General features: G+C 40.7%; 1 protein-coding gene across 1 annotated transcript; it reads right to left on the bottom strand.

Moving 5' to 3' along the window:
• Positions 1 to 11,203: 11,203 nt before the first annotated feature.
• On the bottom strand, positions 11,204 to 15,828 carry UQCRB (ubiquinol-cytochrome c reductase binding protein). The gene is made up of 4 exons (XM_080800287.1): positions 15,762 to 15,828; positions 13,511 to 13,582; positions 12,077 to 12,243; positions 11,204 to 11,419 (listed from the first exon to the last, which is right to left on the bottom strand). The coding sequence occupies exons 1-4, from the start codon at positions 15,778 to 15,780 to the stop codon at positions 11,342 to 11,344; spliced, it is 336 nt and encodes a 111-aa protein (XP_080656413.1). The 5' UTR covers positions 15,781 to 15,828; the 3' UTR covers positions 11,204 to 11,341.
• Between the last annotated feature and the right edge of the window lie 1,029 nt (positions 15,829 to 16,857).

The raw sequence follows: 16,857 nt of genomic DNA, 5'->3' as shown, positions 1-16,857 counted from the left end.
GAGTAAATATTAGTTAAGTTACACATTAAAACTGACTTGTGCACACACGGACACAGAAGGTGGACATGCCTTAAGAAAGAAAAAGCTTTTGAATAGATGGAGAAACACTCACATTAGGCACCTTTTCTTTAGACAATGGGAATTATTATTTTTTTAAAGTATACTTATCTACCTAAAAGGAAAATTCTGTCCTGATTTACGACAGGATTTTTAAAAGCTGACTTTTACGTGAACGTAAAATATTAAACATACGATATGTTCACGAAATCGCTTGGATAGAACTGGAAGTGAGCAAATGTAATCAATTTATGATATTATTAAAACCTAAGGGGAAATGCAGTGTCCGTTTCAGTAACACTGGGTGTGTCCATGTTCCTCACACTTCAGTGTCATTGTAGGACACTCGCAAAATGCCGATGGTCTGCTAAACCTGGCTTTATCCCGGCTGGTGTGGAACACACGTTTCAGACCCTTGGGCTTAAGAGATCTGTCTCTCTTGCATGACGGGGAGTTTTAAAGGATTTTCTCCCCTCCCCACCAACTATGTCCCCTGTCTAAATTTTTTAAGCCTCTGGACTCTCTCCTACAAAAATGCGAAAGCACAAGTGCAGAGGGATATCCACTGCTGCTCTGTTTTGTAATAGCATTCTGCTGGAAGCAGCCCAAATGTCAATCAATGAGCAAGTGGCTGAATAAATTATTAGACACCCATAAGCTGGAGAGCTCTGCTTTCCTGAAAAAGAATGAGGTAGTTTTATACAAACTGCTTGCTTTCAAATCAGAGTTCACTGCTCTGCTTAAAACCCTCCCGGGCTTATGGTTGCGTTTAAATAAAATTCAAACTCCTTCCCCTGGTCTAAAATGTCCTCCACTGGGTGACTGTGCCTGCCTCTCTGACTTCAGGTTTGCCTTCTCCCATCCTCTGTTCAGGGTCAGCAGGATGGCCTTCTCCATCAGCTCAGGGTCAGCAGGATGGCTTTCTCCATCAGCTTCTCCTCAGGGGCTCCCAGCCAGCTACTACCACAGGTCCTTTGCACTTGCTGTTTTCTCTGCCAGGAGTGTTCTTCCCCAAACCAGCGTTTCTCTGCCTTAGTTGTATATATATTTTTTTTAAAGATTTATTTATTTATTTATTTGTCAGAGAGAGAGAGAGAGAGGAGCGAGAGTGAGCAGAAGCAGACAGAGTGGCAGGCAGAGGGAGAAGCAGGCTCCCTGCCGAGCAAGGAGCCCGATGTGGGACTCGATCCCAGGACGCTGGGATCATGACCTGAGCCGAAGGCAGCTGCTTAACCAACTGAGCCACCCAGGTGTCCCACTGCCTTAGTTGTATATTAAACCCATCTGCATTACAGGCTGCATCCTAACCCAGTCAATTCAGAATCACAGGGGTGGCTCCCAGGCATTAGGTTGTTTTGGTTTGGGTTGCTTGTTTGTTTCTAAAGTTCCCTGGGGATTCTCTGCACAGCTCACTCAACTTGAGAATCAAGGCGGCTTCCCATGGGGGTTCCTCTCCAACAGGACGTAGTTCAAATGTCACCTCCTCAGAGAGAGTATGATTATGCTACTTTTAAAACTAAAGATTTCATTTGACAGGGAAGCTTTTTAAAAAGAAAAGCATAAGCAAAGAATGAAATAGAATTGAATTTGTAAATGTTGAGGTGGTAAACACAAGATGGCAGATATTGAAAAGACAGCATGCCATTTCAAGGCCTACAGAATTTAAATTTCAGTTTGCTCACTTGCCATGATCTTGGATCTGTTACCTAAGCTCTCTGAGCACTTAGGAAAATGTGCCCAGCTTGAAGTCTTTTTTTTAAGGAATAACAACACTGCTATTAGCACACAGTGGACACTAGGTAAATAGTATTAGCTAATTTTAAATAACAAATGATTGGCTGAAACAGTGCTTCAGAAATCAAAGAAAATAGACAAGTCAGGTACCTTGGGATCAGTGAGGACTTCTCTGAGTAGGTAGAATTTCATTTTTGTCCGAAAATAAAGCTAGAATGTGGGCAAGTGGAGACAATGGTGAGGGTTGCGAGTGGCACCCCAGGAGACAGAAGAGAAGAGACAAAGACTAGAGGCAGAATTTTAAAGTATGTTTGGGGAAGAGGGAGTTAAACAAGAAGAAAGAGCTTGCCCAGAAAGACAGCGCAGCAGTATGTCAGGTTGGGTGAACCTTCTGTTTTCTGTCATACAGCATCTTTTTAGCACTAGCATTTCCCTGAATTAAATTGTGTGGAAGAGTAAGTCTCTGATTGGAAGCAGATCCATCAGGCTTAGAGGCAGAGAGGTGGGAGTGGTAGGAGACAGAGTTTGGAAAGTCATTCCCTTCGACAGGAACTTGTGTGGTCTCTTGGAGGCTGACTCTGGGCCATAAGTTGGCCAACTTCAAAGAAGCAAGCTTGTAAAGTTTTCCAGTGATGGACCACAAACCACTTCCAAGGGGCAGCACTTGGTACTCTCATGGGGAAACCCAACGACTCTTGAGGGGAGCCCGACTCTGTATGAGTCAGGGTCCTTGGTTGCCAGTCAGATTCCCGCAAGCAAAGAACATCCAGTGAAGAAATCACTACCAAAGGGCAGACAGGGTTAAAGGAAACCAACAAAGGATGTGTGTGGAGAGGGGGAGAGCTGCAGGAATCCTGAGAGGGACTGCCAACCCATAGCCCAGCAGAAGGTGGACTGGGGAAGTACATCCTAGTCTGTCTTCTTGTCTGCCTTCTCCTACTGGTGACTTTCCATTGGCCAACCTCAAGCCAGAAGCCAGAGGTCAAGATGCCTATTGATGTAGTCCATGCAGGTCAGCCTCCCAAGTGCAAAGCAGGGTGGAGAAGTACTGAGAGTGGATCTGGAATATTCTGCAGGGCGAAAAATCCTACAGAATGACAAGCTCATAGATGGGGCTGATTACCACCTGCCTCCCCCCTAAAGCATTCCCTTTAGTGGATCCCCTCCATGCCTCCCTCTCTACCTCCCACCTCCATTCCCTGCATGTATAATTGATCATCCAGTCTTGCCAACCGAACCTCCTAGTATCTCTCAAAAACATACTCTGCTCATACCATATACCTAAATTCCTTGGAGACTAAAGATTCATGGTTTTACTTCTTCTAGCTAAAAGTACTGGATGAAAACCTCACTGGATATTTATATAACTTTGGAGTAAAGGGAGGACTTCTCAAAGCATGACCTCAAAGGCAAAACCACAGAGGAGAAGACTGATAGATAAATAAAATAGATTTTATTTCCAATAAAAATTGGAAACTTCCATTCAACAAAAACCACCATGAACAAAGTTGAAAAGGCATCAAAAATTACCAAAACAAAACTCAGACAATGAAGTAAGAAAATATCATCTCAGCAAATTTAAGTAAAAGGAGTACTGTCTAAATACATAAAGGTCTCATACAAATAGATAAGAAATGACCCTAATTTTGGGGGGGGGTAGTACTAAGAAGAAAACAAAACAAAACAAAAAACCCTGTAAAAATAAAAAATAGAGGCATAGGAAAAGGACATGAACAAGACTGACTAAGGAGGAAAAACAACTTGGGGCACCTGGGTGGCTCAGTGGGTTAAGCCTCTGCCTTCGGCTCAGGTCATGATCTCGGGGTCCTGGGATCGAGCCCCGCAATAGGCTCTCTGCTCAGCGGGGAGCCTGCTTCCTCCTCTCTCTCTCTCTGCCTGCCTCTCTGCCTACTTGTGTTCTCTCTGTCAAATAAATTAAAAAATGAAATCTTTTTTTAAAAAAGGAGGAAAAACAACTTAATAATAGCTTATGGAAGAATGTTTAACTACTCAATCCAAGAAATGCAAATTTAAACAAGAAACTATCCAACCAAGTTCACAAAGATTGTTCTTTTTTTTTTTTTTAAGATTTTATTTATTTATTTGACACAGAGAGAGAGAGAGAGAGATCACAAGTAGGCAGAGAGGCAGGCAGAGAGAGAGGGGGAAGCAGGCTCCCTGCTGAGCAGAGAACCCGATGCGGGGCTCGATCCAAGGACCCCAGGATCACAACCTGAGCCAAAGGCAAAGGCTTTAACCCACTGAGCCACCCAGGTGCCCCCACAAAGATTGTTCTTAAGGGGAGCACACAGTGCAGGCAGGGGTGTTAATGGATTGCTTAGAGGCATATAAATCATTACAAAGTTTTGAAAAGCAAATTGGCAGTTTGGTATTGAGAAACTTTAAAATTCATCCCCCTTGACCCAACTTGAAAATTCCGGGAATTCTGGGAAAGATTTTCAGAATCTTTTCAAAGACTTTTCCTGCTCACAAAGTCCAAGCAGGTCAATATGAAGTGCCCTTCCGAGTTTCATCTCGCACGTCTCCCAGCTGACATCTGCCACTCCATTAAAGCAAGACTGTTCTTCCCAAGACATACGCCTTGCACTTTGTGCGTCCTCTTTGTTTCCCTCCGCTTACAAAGTCCTCCACCACCTTCTTGGCTTGGCTGACTTCGCCTACTCTTCTGGAATCAGCTAAGTTGTCGGAAGGTCTTCCCTGAATATCCTCCAGGCTGAGTGAGTTTGCCTTTTCCATGTTTCCATAACACCCGGTACATACATTTTTACAGATAATTTACATATTCGTGAATCTACTTACATATCTGTCTCCACCCTCTTGGTTTCTCTCTTTGTATCCCTATCCTGAAGGTTTTCAGCTGGGGGGCAGTTCTGTCTCCCACGGGACATTGGGCGAGGTGTGGGGACATTTTTGGTAGCCACAACTGGGGGGAAACCAGGGATGCTACTAAACACCTACAATGTACAGGAAAGCCCCCACAACGAAGAATTATCCAGCCCCAAATGTCAGTAGTGCCGATATTGAGGAAACCCTGTCCTATCCCTAGTTCCCACCTAGTATAAAGCACATAAAAAGCATATACCAAAAAAAAATTTTTAACTATGTAATGAACAATAGTTAAATGACCTTCTCAAGCTCAACTTCTTCTTCCATACAGTAGATGTAATAATATCTATCTCAGAGGGTTGAAGGGAGGATAAAAAGAGGCAATGTACGAACAATGCCTAGGACAAAGCTGACGCTCCATCGATGACAGTTTATCCTAACAATAAAGTGCATAGATTAAATCACAGACCCAGATTGTGTTGGTGCTGAAATGAGTCTTACAGACTTGGCAGCTAAGCCCCTCATCTCATGGCTGAGAAACCCCAATCAATAAAGGCTAATGGCTTGCCTAAATTGTTGGCTTCAGATCTGAGTTTCCAGTTTAGTAGCAAACCACATTTTAAATGCATGCATAAGAAAGGAATTATAAACTGACTCTTTTGTAAACCAAACAATTATCTTTGGGGGGGGTGGCTTGTAAATATAGTTTTCATATATATGTATAAAACTTTCTTTAAGATAGTTAGAATACTAACAGAGCAATGACTCAACTGAATACTGTTACCAGAAGTTTCACAGGGATTTATTTTGAAATTACATTTTTGGCATTTATGCAAAAATAGGCAAGTGTATTAAAATACAAAGTAAAACAAATAATACATACTTTTGACTGTAGGAGAGATACAGTCAGAATCCAGAATAACAATTTAAATAGTTTGTCATAATACATAAACCCCTCAAATATTAACAGACTTTCTGGAATCTATGCTAAAAATTAACTGCCTTGTAATGATTCCATTCTTCTTCCCTGCTCAATTGCTAGTACATACAATGACATTTCTTAGCAAAATATAATTCAGAGGCACCGTCCAATCTGAGATCTCAGATTCTAACATGTTATGACTTTTAATATGAACACCGGTATAACCAGAATTTAAACAAATTATGGCAAATAAATTAAAACATTTATACTTTAACATCTATAGACTTTATTAGGTGTTCCTTATACAGTCATCTGGTATGTTTAAAGAGTGAGCAATCATATAAAAGGAAATATGGTCATAACTGATTGAAGTAATAAAATCCTGAAACTAAATAACATCTCATAATTCATTGCACAGCATATATTAGATTTCATTACATCAGTATATAGCTTAGTTGTAAATTCTCCTGATGGCCATAAACCTCTAAGGTGCTGTCATCCTGAAAAATGAAGGGAAGGGAGTTGGTGGGGCACAGAATGGATAAATCTTCAATCACACTGGTGTGGTGTACCTTGAAGTTGTAAAGTTGTAGTGCATCGCCACCTAGTGGCAGAATTTAGTACCTTATTCTAACAAGGGACCCTTTCCTTGTACTTTGTAAAATAACGTGATTCAGTTCACCCTTCAACTCTGTTCATCTCTGATACCATAGTTCCTAAAATTCCTGTCACCCATACAGAGTAAACTCAATTCCCTCCATCCTCCAGGTTGTCCCGGATTGGCTTCGTACAGTTTTTATGTTCGCCTAACTTTGAAATTCCTAGTACTTTGGTTATTTTCAAAGCCACGCACAGGATGTCTATAGTACCAAACCCCAACATGTTTGTGAATATAAGAGGATTATGATGGCTGTAGGAACTTTGGGCTTTGGCCCAGTCTTTATTCTTATTAATGAGTCTTTTAGAAAGTCAGAATTAGTAAAGAATTAATGCCTTAAAAGGGAGTCCTTAAAGTAAACATAAAATCTTTATCAAAATCTACACTTGGGATTTTATTAAGATATTAAGATTTTATTAAGATCCTCGAGTTTTAAAACAGGCAATGGTGCTTCTGGTGAAGAGTCCTTCACTAACACGTTGGCCCCATTTGTAGAGCTGTGAGGTTGTGAGAACTCCGTTTGGGAACGTTACCAACATTGCTGCGCAGTTTGGGAATACCAGAATCAGAATCTGGGGTCCTAAGACCCCACCATACCTTACTCTGTTTCCTACACCTGGACACCGTGAAGGCTGAGTGATCCATGACAACAGGGAGCATAAGCCAAGTGTTGGACGGAATTGCAAAGAAATGAAAAACAAAGTAGGCCACTTGAGAGTAAGCAAATCTATCTTTCTTCAAGGTCTAGGAAGCCATATACTCAAAACCTAAATCAGCCTCAAACTTTGAACAATAAAAGCTATCAAACATTTTACACTGTACAAAGTAAACTAGCAGGATGTGAAATATTGAAAGTTTGAAAAACACTGCCAATCCAAAAAGCAAAACAAGGAGACAGGAAAGTCTTGGCTGGGCTCCTTCCTAATTAAGCTATCATACGGGTCTGATTCCACCTGTCCTCATCTTGGGCAATGGGTACTTCATTCAAGGCCAGACATCCCATGGAGGCAGATGGGCCAGAAATGAGAGTGTCACATAGGAGGTAGAAGAAAGGAGCCCAGGACCTGGGCCTCCACTCGGCCACTACCAGACTTAATGGCCCTCAGCATTTCCCCAGAATATTTATTCCCCCTTCTATTCACGTAAAGGAGCACAGAAGCTGACTCTCTTAGTGTTTGCCATGTCCAGGAACTATTCTAGGTATTTGGCATGTAACGAAGTCAGGCAATTTTCACAATAACCCTGTAAAGTGGGTCCTACCATGACCCCCACTTTAGAGCTGAGAAAACCAAGGTATGGAGCCGTTAGATCAGAGTCCTATAGTCACAGAGTAAGTGGATTCATGTCTGGGCATCTCTGAATCTTACTATTCCATGAGCCTGTATTTCAGATTTTCCCATGCTGATTTTTCAAATTTTTCATAGTACGCTTTTGGTAACAAAATGACCCTCTCTTCAAATGAAAGGATTTCATGGGCCAATTAACAAAATTCTCACCCCTTCAACTATTCTTCCAGTGGGCCAAATACGGTTCCTATTTCCTGTCTTATTCTGCATAACAAGCAGAACAATACTGATAATTATGATTAATAGTAAAAACATTGATACAGTGTTCTATGGTTTTCAAAGAACTTTTGCATACTTTTTCCATTTAGAAGAATAAGGTCACTAAGTGATGTGGGAAATCCTTACAGTTTGGCTAGAAAGAGCTCTCACAAAGTAACAGACCAGACTACCGTCATGCCTCATTTTCTGCTTGGAGCAGGTGGATGACCCAGCTCCTCCCGTTACACCTTAACCTTGGTCAGCGGATTGCCCCGTCTTTCAGTGGAGCCCTTAGGCTTGCTTTAAATGTCAAGAGCATTTACAAGCATAGTTCCCAAGTTTAGTGCCCCGGCCTCCCTCCACCCCACCCTTCACCCCACACACCTTTGTAGGAGTCCAGTTGGAGGTGCTTCAGCTCTGGTCTCCTTATAAAGATGCGCACTGGATGCTTAGTTGAATGACTATCAGACTCCTGCAAGAGTGATCTGGAAGTTAAAGGAGCCTCTGGAGAGTCCTGGTCAAGGAAATTCTCTGAGGATACAAACGCTTTTTTGGGGGGGCACGTGCACCCAAATGTTTACAGCAGCAATGTCCACAATAGCCAAACTATGGAAAAAACCTAGATGTCCATCCACAGATGAATGGATAAAGAAGATGTGGTATATACATACAATGGAATACTATGCAGCCATCAAAAGAAATGAAATCTTCCCATTTGCGACGCCGTGGATGGAACTAGAGGGTATGATGCTTAGCGAAATAAGTCAATTGGAGAAAGACAACTATCATATGATCTCCCTGATATGAGGAAGTAGAGATACAATGTGGGGGGCTTGGGGGGTAGGAAAAGAATAAATGAAACAAGATGGAATCAGGAGGGAGACAAACCATGAGACTCTTAATCTCACAAAACAAAGTGAGGGTTGCCGGGGGGAGGGGGGACGGAAGAGGGTGGTGGGGTTATGGACATTGGGGAAGGTATGTGCTATGGTGAGTGCTGTGAAGTTTGTAAACCTGGCGATTCACAGACCTGTACCCCTGGGGCTAATAATACATTATATGTTAACAAAAAAATTTTTTTTTAATTTTAAAAATGGGGGTTCTGGACAGTCCATTTCCTCAACCTTCTTCTGCCAAGCAGGACTATGTTGAAACCTCCTCCAGTGTGACCTGATCTTTTTGTTAAGAACCTCCAGGGAGCCTTGCTCTTCCCTGGTTGGTTTTCAGTCCTCACCACAGTAGCGAATTCACTGGTAACAAGGGAAATACAAGGGCACAGCCTGCTCACTGTTCTTCAGTCCGGTCTTCTTTATTTAGTCTGAACATGTTTTAGAAAAATTGTTCATTCTTATTGCTGGTTACCGTTTCACCCATAAGATCCCCTGGGGCAGGGGGCTCAAGCAAGGCGAGAGATCCTACCACCTACAGCTTTTGTGCCAAGAACACAAATATCTGCTATTGCCTTTTCTACTGTAAAAGTGATTGCTATTCAATTATAAAAAATTAACTGTCAGAGAAAAGGGAGAATATTAAACCACCCTTACTCACAAAAAGAAAACTTCCGCTATCACCTTACTGTTTCCCATCTTTCCTTAACAAACGGTTGGGGATTTTGTTTCACCTGGTTACATCTTTCTTCATAATATCACAAGAAGTTTCTGAGTTTTAAAACTATCTTCATAAATATACTTTCCCCACTCAGTACAGCTTACATAAGCATGTCCTATTATTGAAAACTTGCAATTGCTTGGTTTTTCACTCTGATAAGCAGCACTGCAGCACAGTTCTGGAGTCACATACTATTTCTGCAGATGCATGACTTTGGGCAGGGTGCTTGACCTCTGTAAAATAAGCCTTAGTTTGCTTATTTGCAAAGGTGTAATAATCTGATCTCATCGCATTATTGTGAGACCAATGATTGTAAAGGACACAGTGCCTCACGTAAAACAATCATAATCATCAATCATAATCATAATCATCAATATAATGACTGCTATTGGAATCACTTAGATTTTGTAATTCTTGATTCATATTGCCAAAATGCTATCCAAAGGGTCATAGGCTTATAACACCCATCAGCCACGTATGAGATTCAAATTTATTCGAGAAAACATGAGAGGAAAGAAAATGAATCACTGAAACACTGGGTGGTTCTTGGTTGTCTGAGAATTTATCTTAGTTGCCTCATTATCCCTCTATTAGGAAGCATCTTGACACAAAAAATTTAATAATCAATTCACTAATGATATATAGCATCTACTGCTATCTTCATCTGTTTCTCTGTGATTTGTGATACTGTCCCAAAAACGTAACTCAAACGGACTGCAAAATCAAATCACAAATCTTATAAAATATTAAGTATGTTACAGAAGACCTTTTATCGTGACCAAGACCATTATCAAATGGAGATCCAGGCAACTCAGACCAGACTAAAGAAAATTGGCAAGAATGATTAGGCATTTCAGAAAATAACTCTGTGAAAGAGAAGGCTCTTTGAGAATTTAATGAGGTTTTCTAATATTTTAGATATTTAAGCAAAAAAATTAAGACACTCATGTTCATGTTGTAGAAGTCAAACATAAATGACTATCAAACATCGTAACCCATTTTGTGAAAAAAAACTTTGCTTTAGGAATTTTAAATAGAACCCCAAACTTGTTTTTTACACTGTTGTTCTGTTCTCCGAGGGAAGATCCCACTCAGAGCTCTCTCTGCACACAGCAGAGGCTCGTAGAACCCCACAGAGGTTGCAGGTCCTATACAGATCCTTCCACTGAAGCATTTTAGAACTCAGGGGTAGGAAAGACATTATTGAATGGTTCTAATTTGTATTTAAAATTATAACCTTATCACTTTTACTTTGTACTTTTGTCCATTTTTTTACTATCTAGTTTTTGTTTGCTAATACACATATTAACACAAGATCACATATATGTATCCTACATAGAGCGATACTGCAACCATATACGTAAGTTTTTTAAAAAGGATAGGATGTAACATCAATAATATTCAGAGGCCAATGGTTGGACAGGGCTATTTACCAATCCTGCCCGAAGGGGTGAATCCTCTCTTTTCATCGGGTAACTTGTGACGTCTGAGAGGCAATCAGTTAGAGTGCTATTTGTTTCACATACAGTAAAGTCACGGGCACTAGTTTCTTGCTCTACTCCATCCCAGCCAAGTAAGGCCCTGAGGGGGCTTCTACATATCTTGGTAATCTACAAAGACAATATAAAGGTGATTACTCTACTTGAAAGAATGTTATATCCTTCATAAAATAAGATGTTGTCCAACCAGTGAGGAAAGTTGATTAAAGGGGCCTCTCTGGGCTCCAGGAAGCAGTAAAATCCTAACTAAAAAATATCTTAGAAGTCTAGAAAGAATCGTTAACAGGTAAGGAAATTCAATAGTTATTCAGAATAAGATTTAGAATGCAAACACTCCAATAGTAATAATAATAGATATTTATTTAAAGCAATACATTTGCAGCTCAGATAGTTCTAAATTGTACATTTCAGGTTTATTCAACTTCTTAAAAATACTTGAGGGGAGCTGCAACCACAGTTTTCAACTCCATGATTACTTCTTTGCCCATTCTTCTCTCTCTTTCCTTTCCCGAATCACTTCTTTCAGATATGGTTCAAGGTAGAATTTATCCTAAAGAACGAATAAAAGAAAAATATTATATACAGCCATCACATACTGATATACCCCAAACACTTAACAGGTCTTCAACAAAAGTCATTCATCAAAATTAATTTTATTTCCAACTTAAGAAAATGTATTTTCAAGCAGTCTAAGAACTGTCTGCTTTTCTAAAATGTAAAAACCCACAAAGATACTGTAGTAAGTTGCTTTGATAGGTTGAGAGGGGAAAGTCTGCCAAAGAAGAAGAAGTGAGGTTAGAAGCTTTTGCCTAGCTTCAAGGGGTGGGGGTTTACTTCAGAGTCCTTCCTGGGAGCCAGAGGGTTACCCCAAGAGCTGATCACACAGACACCACCATTTTTTCATCAAGCAGGAAACAGAGTGTAGAAGGAGAATGACCCAGAAGACAGTGGATCTGGACTGTACCCCTGGATCTCTACATTAGAGACTTGCTTAGTGATTTTGGAACAGTCACATCACCTCTAAGTCACAAAGTATTTATCTCTAAAATGGAGTTAACATTTGCTCTATTAACCTCACTGGACTGCCATGAGGGTATTTATTTGACACAACTTTAAGAACTCTAAAGAACAGTACCAAAGAATGTGTTTGTTTCTAATGCTCAACGCTTAGTGGCCAACACTGTCCCATACATAAAAGCTAAGCTACCTCTTCGTATTTTGTCCATTGCTCTTTAGGCAAGATCTGATGCCTCATGGTCAGGTCCAGTGCCCTCTTAATGCGAAACACCCTGTCATTATAAAGGTTCTCAGGAAGCCTTCTTATGGCTTCTTTCACATCATCATTCTCATGTATCGTATCATCTCGCATTAACCCTGTGACAGAAAACAAGAGTCAGATTGAATACACATCTCAAAAATCAGATATTTTAAAAAAATGAGTGAAACAGGTTTATGACATAACTTAAGACTCAGGTGAACCATGTATGCATTTCATACATAATAATGGGTTATTTCTTTTTTTTAATTTAAAAATCAATTAATTAACATATAGTGTATTATTAGCTTCAGAGGTACAATTTAGTGATTTATGAGTTGTATATAACATCCGGTGCTCGTTACATTAAGTCCACTCCTTAACGTCCATCACCTGCTTACCCCACCCCCCCACCTTCCCTCCAGGAACCCTCAGTTTTGTTTACTAGCATTTCCCATGGTTTGTCTCCCTCTCTGATTTTCTTATTTTATTTTTTCCTTTCCTTCATAATGGGTTATTTCTTAAATGGTACTCTAGAAACAATGAGTCTTTTAAAACCCACTGTCACAAAATTCACATTTTTTCTAAAACAATTTTAAAAATATCTAAAATAACTACTTTGTTTTTAAACACACATCAGTAAATCACATCTCTATTTTCTTATACTTTGAATCTGAGATCAAGGTAATAAAGAACCTTAACCTAACAGTGTACTAAGGAACCAGTAACATTTAATGATGCTTCTGTCAAGCTTCAATTTAAAAAAGCTGAAATTCTAAGTGTTCAGGTATCTGATGATTTAGGGGCGCCTGGGTGGCTCAGTGGATTAAAACCTCTGCCTTCGGCTCAGGTCATGATCCCAGGGCCCTGGGATCGAGCCGTGTATTGGGCTCTCTGCTCTGCTCGGCAGGAAGCCTGCTTCCCTTCCTCTCTCTCTGCCTACCTGTGATCTCTGTCAAATAAATAAATAAAAATCTTTTAAAAAAAGATATCTGATGATTTGGACATTTGGCCATTTTAACACCTGTGAAATCTCTTACTTTCAAAGTTCATATAACTTAAATTTTCAAACGCCAAATGGAGGAGTCAGGAGAGGGAGCATATAATAAGGATAATGTACTGCTACCATACTTTAAGAACATAAGTTATATGCACCTCAAACAACTGAGATGACTGATTCTATTACTCTCTTCTCAGAGTAATAAAAAGGAAATGACTGAATAATAAAATGTGACCTAATTTTAAAATATTCTAATATACAGAGGTACAATTAGTTAAGCTATTTTTGGGAATCCTAACAACCCTTGCAAAAGCACTACTCTCAGAAAAAGCAAAAAAAAAAAAAAAAAAAAAAGAAAGAAAGAAAAAGAAAAAACAGATACTCACCCAGTTTATTGAACCCTGCAGCATTGTAGTACCATTTTCGAATACCCTCCAGCCACTGGCTTGATGCTGCAACTAATATTGTCACACTGTTAGTTTCTCTGATACAATTATTACTTATTATACTATATGAACACCTGGAGAGGTAAGTAACCAGTACTCTTAGAGTTACCTTGTTAGAGAATGCAAACATAGGAAGGAAATTTCCTTTTCAAAGTGTATATTCTGTACAACTTGGATAAAAACTGCTTATTTTATCTATGAGCAAGAGTGATTACAAGTTCAAAAAAACTGGATAGCAAGTCATGGGAAAAAAGGGTAAACTCAAACACATGATGAACAAAAGATCTCTAGCCTCTTCACATCAAGTATCCTATCTTTTATGTACCCCCTGCTACCATCAGAACTAAAGGGGCAGGGTGTGGGAATGAACTCTTTCATCTTCTGTAGTTTCAGAAATAAACTACAGGAAATATGTGTAAACTTTTCTTATCAAGGGAACTGGACTTATACGTAAAGAAGGTAAGAGTTCAGAATAGGCTGGCAGGTCTCAATGACCTTAATTCTACATTAAATCTTAATTCTACATTACCTTTAATTCACTTGACTACCCTCTTTAAAAATGTATGTATTTCTGGGAGGATTTTGACACTATTAGTCAATCATTTAATATTAATATGGATTAGCAGAAGAAGCCCATTTTCCCCCTCCCAAGTAGCTAACTTTCCAACAAGGAAATGGATATTTGAAAATGGATGAGGAGAAATAGCTAACTTAAAAGCTCTTTGGGGGCGCAGGACTGAAACTGATGGGATAACTCAGTAGGGGCTAAGGGCAACATGAAAGTGCCTGATGTTCATAAGACAGATGTGGTTAAGAAGGGGAGACGGAGCAAATTTAAATTTTCTTTTTAAAATTTTGGCTGGGGCTAGCCTCTCACCAAGAGCAAACTCTTTTATTCCAACCCCTCCTCATCCCTTCTCCTTAGTGTATCACAGATTACACGCTTTGGCAAAGCTCCTTAAAAATGAAGCACCATCTAAAAGATTGCTTCTAGAAAAACAAGTACCAAAGAGTCAACAATCTACAACCGTATTTGTAGAAAACAAATGATCTGTATATATATTTGTCATTGATGGTGATGATTAATATTCATTTAACACTTGTGTGCTAGACACTATCTTATCTGCTTTATCCACATTAGCTCGGTTTATTTACAACATGCCTGTCCTACCAGAAGAGTAATGTTTAGGGAACTTATCCTATCCAAGATCAGAGCCTTCCAGGGATAGGGTTGAGACCAGGTCTATCTAGTTCTCAAACACAGGACAGAGCACAGTGCCTTCTATATTTGTCAAGTCAATGAAACAATGAATTCTTAAATGTCCCCCCACCCCTAAAAAAGTCCAATGTCATTTAGAGTAATGGATTTTTCCGGCAATCTGCTCTTTCTAATAGGTTCATCATTGCTGAGAGCAAGGAGAAAGGGACTAAGAGCATTTAAAGGTTACTCCAATTTATACCTCCAGAGGGCAGAGACCTGCAAAAAAGGTGCGGGGGAGGGAAAATCCTTGGTGTTCACGCTCTGTTTTAAATATTCCGGTAATCTGTATATTCTATTGGATAGTACGTATGTTTGTTTTAGTGCCTACAGTAAATACAAACTTCTCCAAATCTGCAGACGGAGCTGACGTTCCAGATAAGCCTAAATTATTCTGAAGCTTCGCAGAAACCCTGGCTCAGCTATCCCGAATGCCGTTGGAGAAGCGCGAGGGGTGAAAGGAAGTTTGCAGACCTATTTCCTCCAGTCATTTTGCCTCGGCTACCAGACCAGCATTAAGAGGCAAACCATTATCTCCGTCGTCACACTGGCAGAAGTGATCGCACACGCCAGGGCTTGACTCACGGCAAGCACTCGGTTTTAGTTGAAAGTCATGCACTAATTATCTCTTTGTGCCCCCTGAACACTTCAAGGCCGAGGGGAGGCCTGCCCGCCTACGGGCAGTTGGAATGGCAGGGCTACCGGAGCCACCGCGGGCACCTTCACCGACCGTAGATCCACCTTCAACCCTTCGGTGAGCCCGGCCTGGGGACAGTAAGAGGGTGGGGGGAAAAGCGCCCTTTAGGCTGGAGCGGAGCCTCCACCGTCCCTGACATCGCACACCTAGCCACTTAGGCAGAGGAAGCGGAGCAAAGTGCTGCAAGAAAAGGCTGAATATGGCAATGCCTGTCTGAGAGGTCACCCGTAACTTACCGGCAGGCCTGCTCGCCATTTTGCCCCGAGACTGCAGCGTTGCCTGCTGGGTAAGTCCTGGAGGACGCTCTAGGCCCAATGCGCAGGCGCCTCACGTCGCGTCGCCTGGCGAGGAAGGACGCCCGCGCAGGCGCAGTTTCTGGCAGCGGAGTTGGGGCATCTGCGGCTGCCGTTTTTTCTGCTTGGGTCATGCCAGTGTAGTCGGGTTGGCATCTTGCGCGCCCCGTTCCATGAAACGTTTCATGTGACCTGATGGGAAGAACATTAGTCAAGGAATAAGGGGCTTCAGACTGGGTTCTGTGTTGGATGAGCTGTGAGAATTTAGGGACTATTTATTGCGCCCTTTGTGCCAAGCAACTCGCTAAACCTTTTACTTTGTATTCTCATTTTAATGTTCTCATTTAGTTCTAAATCCATGAGGTAAATACTGGGATTATCCCCATTGTAGAGAGGAAACGCGCTCAGAAAAGTTGAATAAATTGTCAAAGGCTACACAGTTACGAAGAATCCAGATTTATCTTCTAGTATCAGAGGATCCGGGTAAAACTTTGGGACTCTTAATTCTAGGGCCATATACCACACTACTAATCCAGGAGACACTAAACCTCTCTGGCCTTCCATTTTCCAGCTTGGCTACACCAAGCCATTTTAGTGGAAGTTTTAGGTCAGAACAAAAAAAAAACAAAAACAAACAAAAAAGTTTTTTTTAATACTAAATCTAAGATTTATAGCAGAATTTGTGATTTTAAGATGAAAATATACTCTTAAGGTCTCAGCCCCAACATGTTAAGTCTCTAGGGACAGAAACGATTATAGTGTGACTGACTCAGTTCCTAGCGACCTACCACCATTACTGCCATGGTCAGCTTGAATTGCCAAAACAAAACACCACAGACTGGATAGTTTGACAAACAAAATGTATTTCTCACTGTTCTGGAGGCTGGAATCCCTAGATCAGGTGCAAGAATGGGCACTTTCAGGTGATAGCTTTTCCTGTGCATTTTAGAGGGCTGCCTTCTCACTGTGTCTTCACATGGCAAAAACAGAGCAGGCTCTTTTGTATCTTACAAGAACAGTATTCGCATTATGAGGGCCC

Source organism: Martes martes, assembly GCF_963455335.1.
Source record: "Martes martes genome assembly, chromosome: 4".
Taxonomy (NCBI): Eukaryota; Metazoa; Chordata; class Mammalia; order Carnivora; family Mustelidae; genus Martes; species Martes martes.
The sequence above is the reverse complement of the archived record's forward strand: the minus strand, read 5'-3'. Positions and strand labels throughout refer to the sequence as shown.

Bases quoted from the DNA above. Each gene is read 5' to 3' on its own strand.
- UQCRB (XM_080800287.1), bottom strand. The intron at 12,244-13,510 runs GTGAGTATCTGT...TTTCTGTCACAG, and splicing joins TGCAGGGTTCAATAAACTGG to GGTTAATGCGAGATGATACG. The intron at 11,420-12,076 runs GTAGCTTAGCTT...TTCGTTCTTTAG, and splicing joins AATGGACAAAATACGAAGAG to GATAAATTCTACCTTGAACC.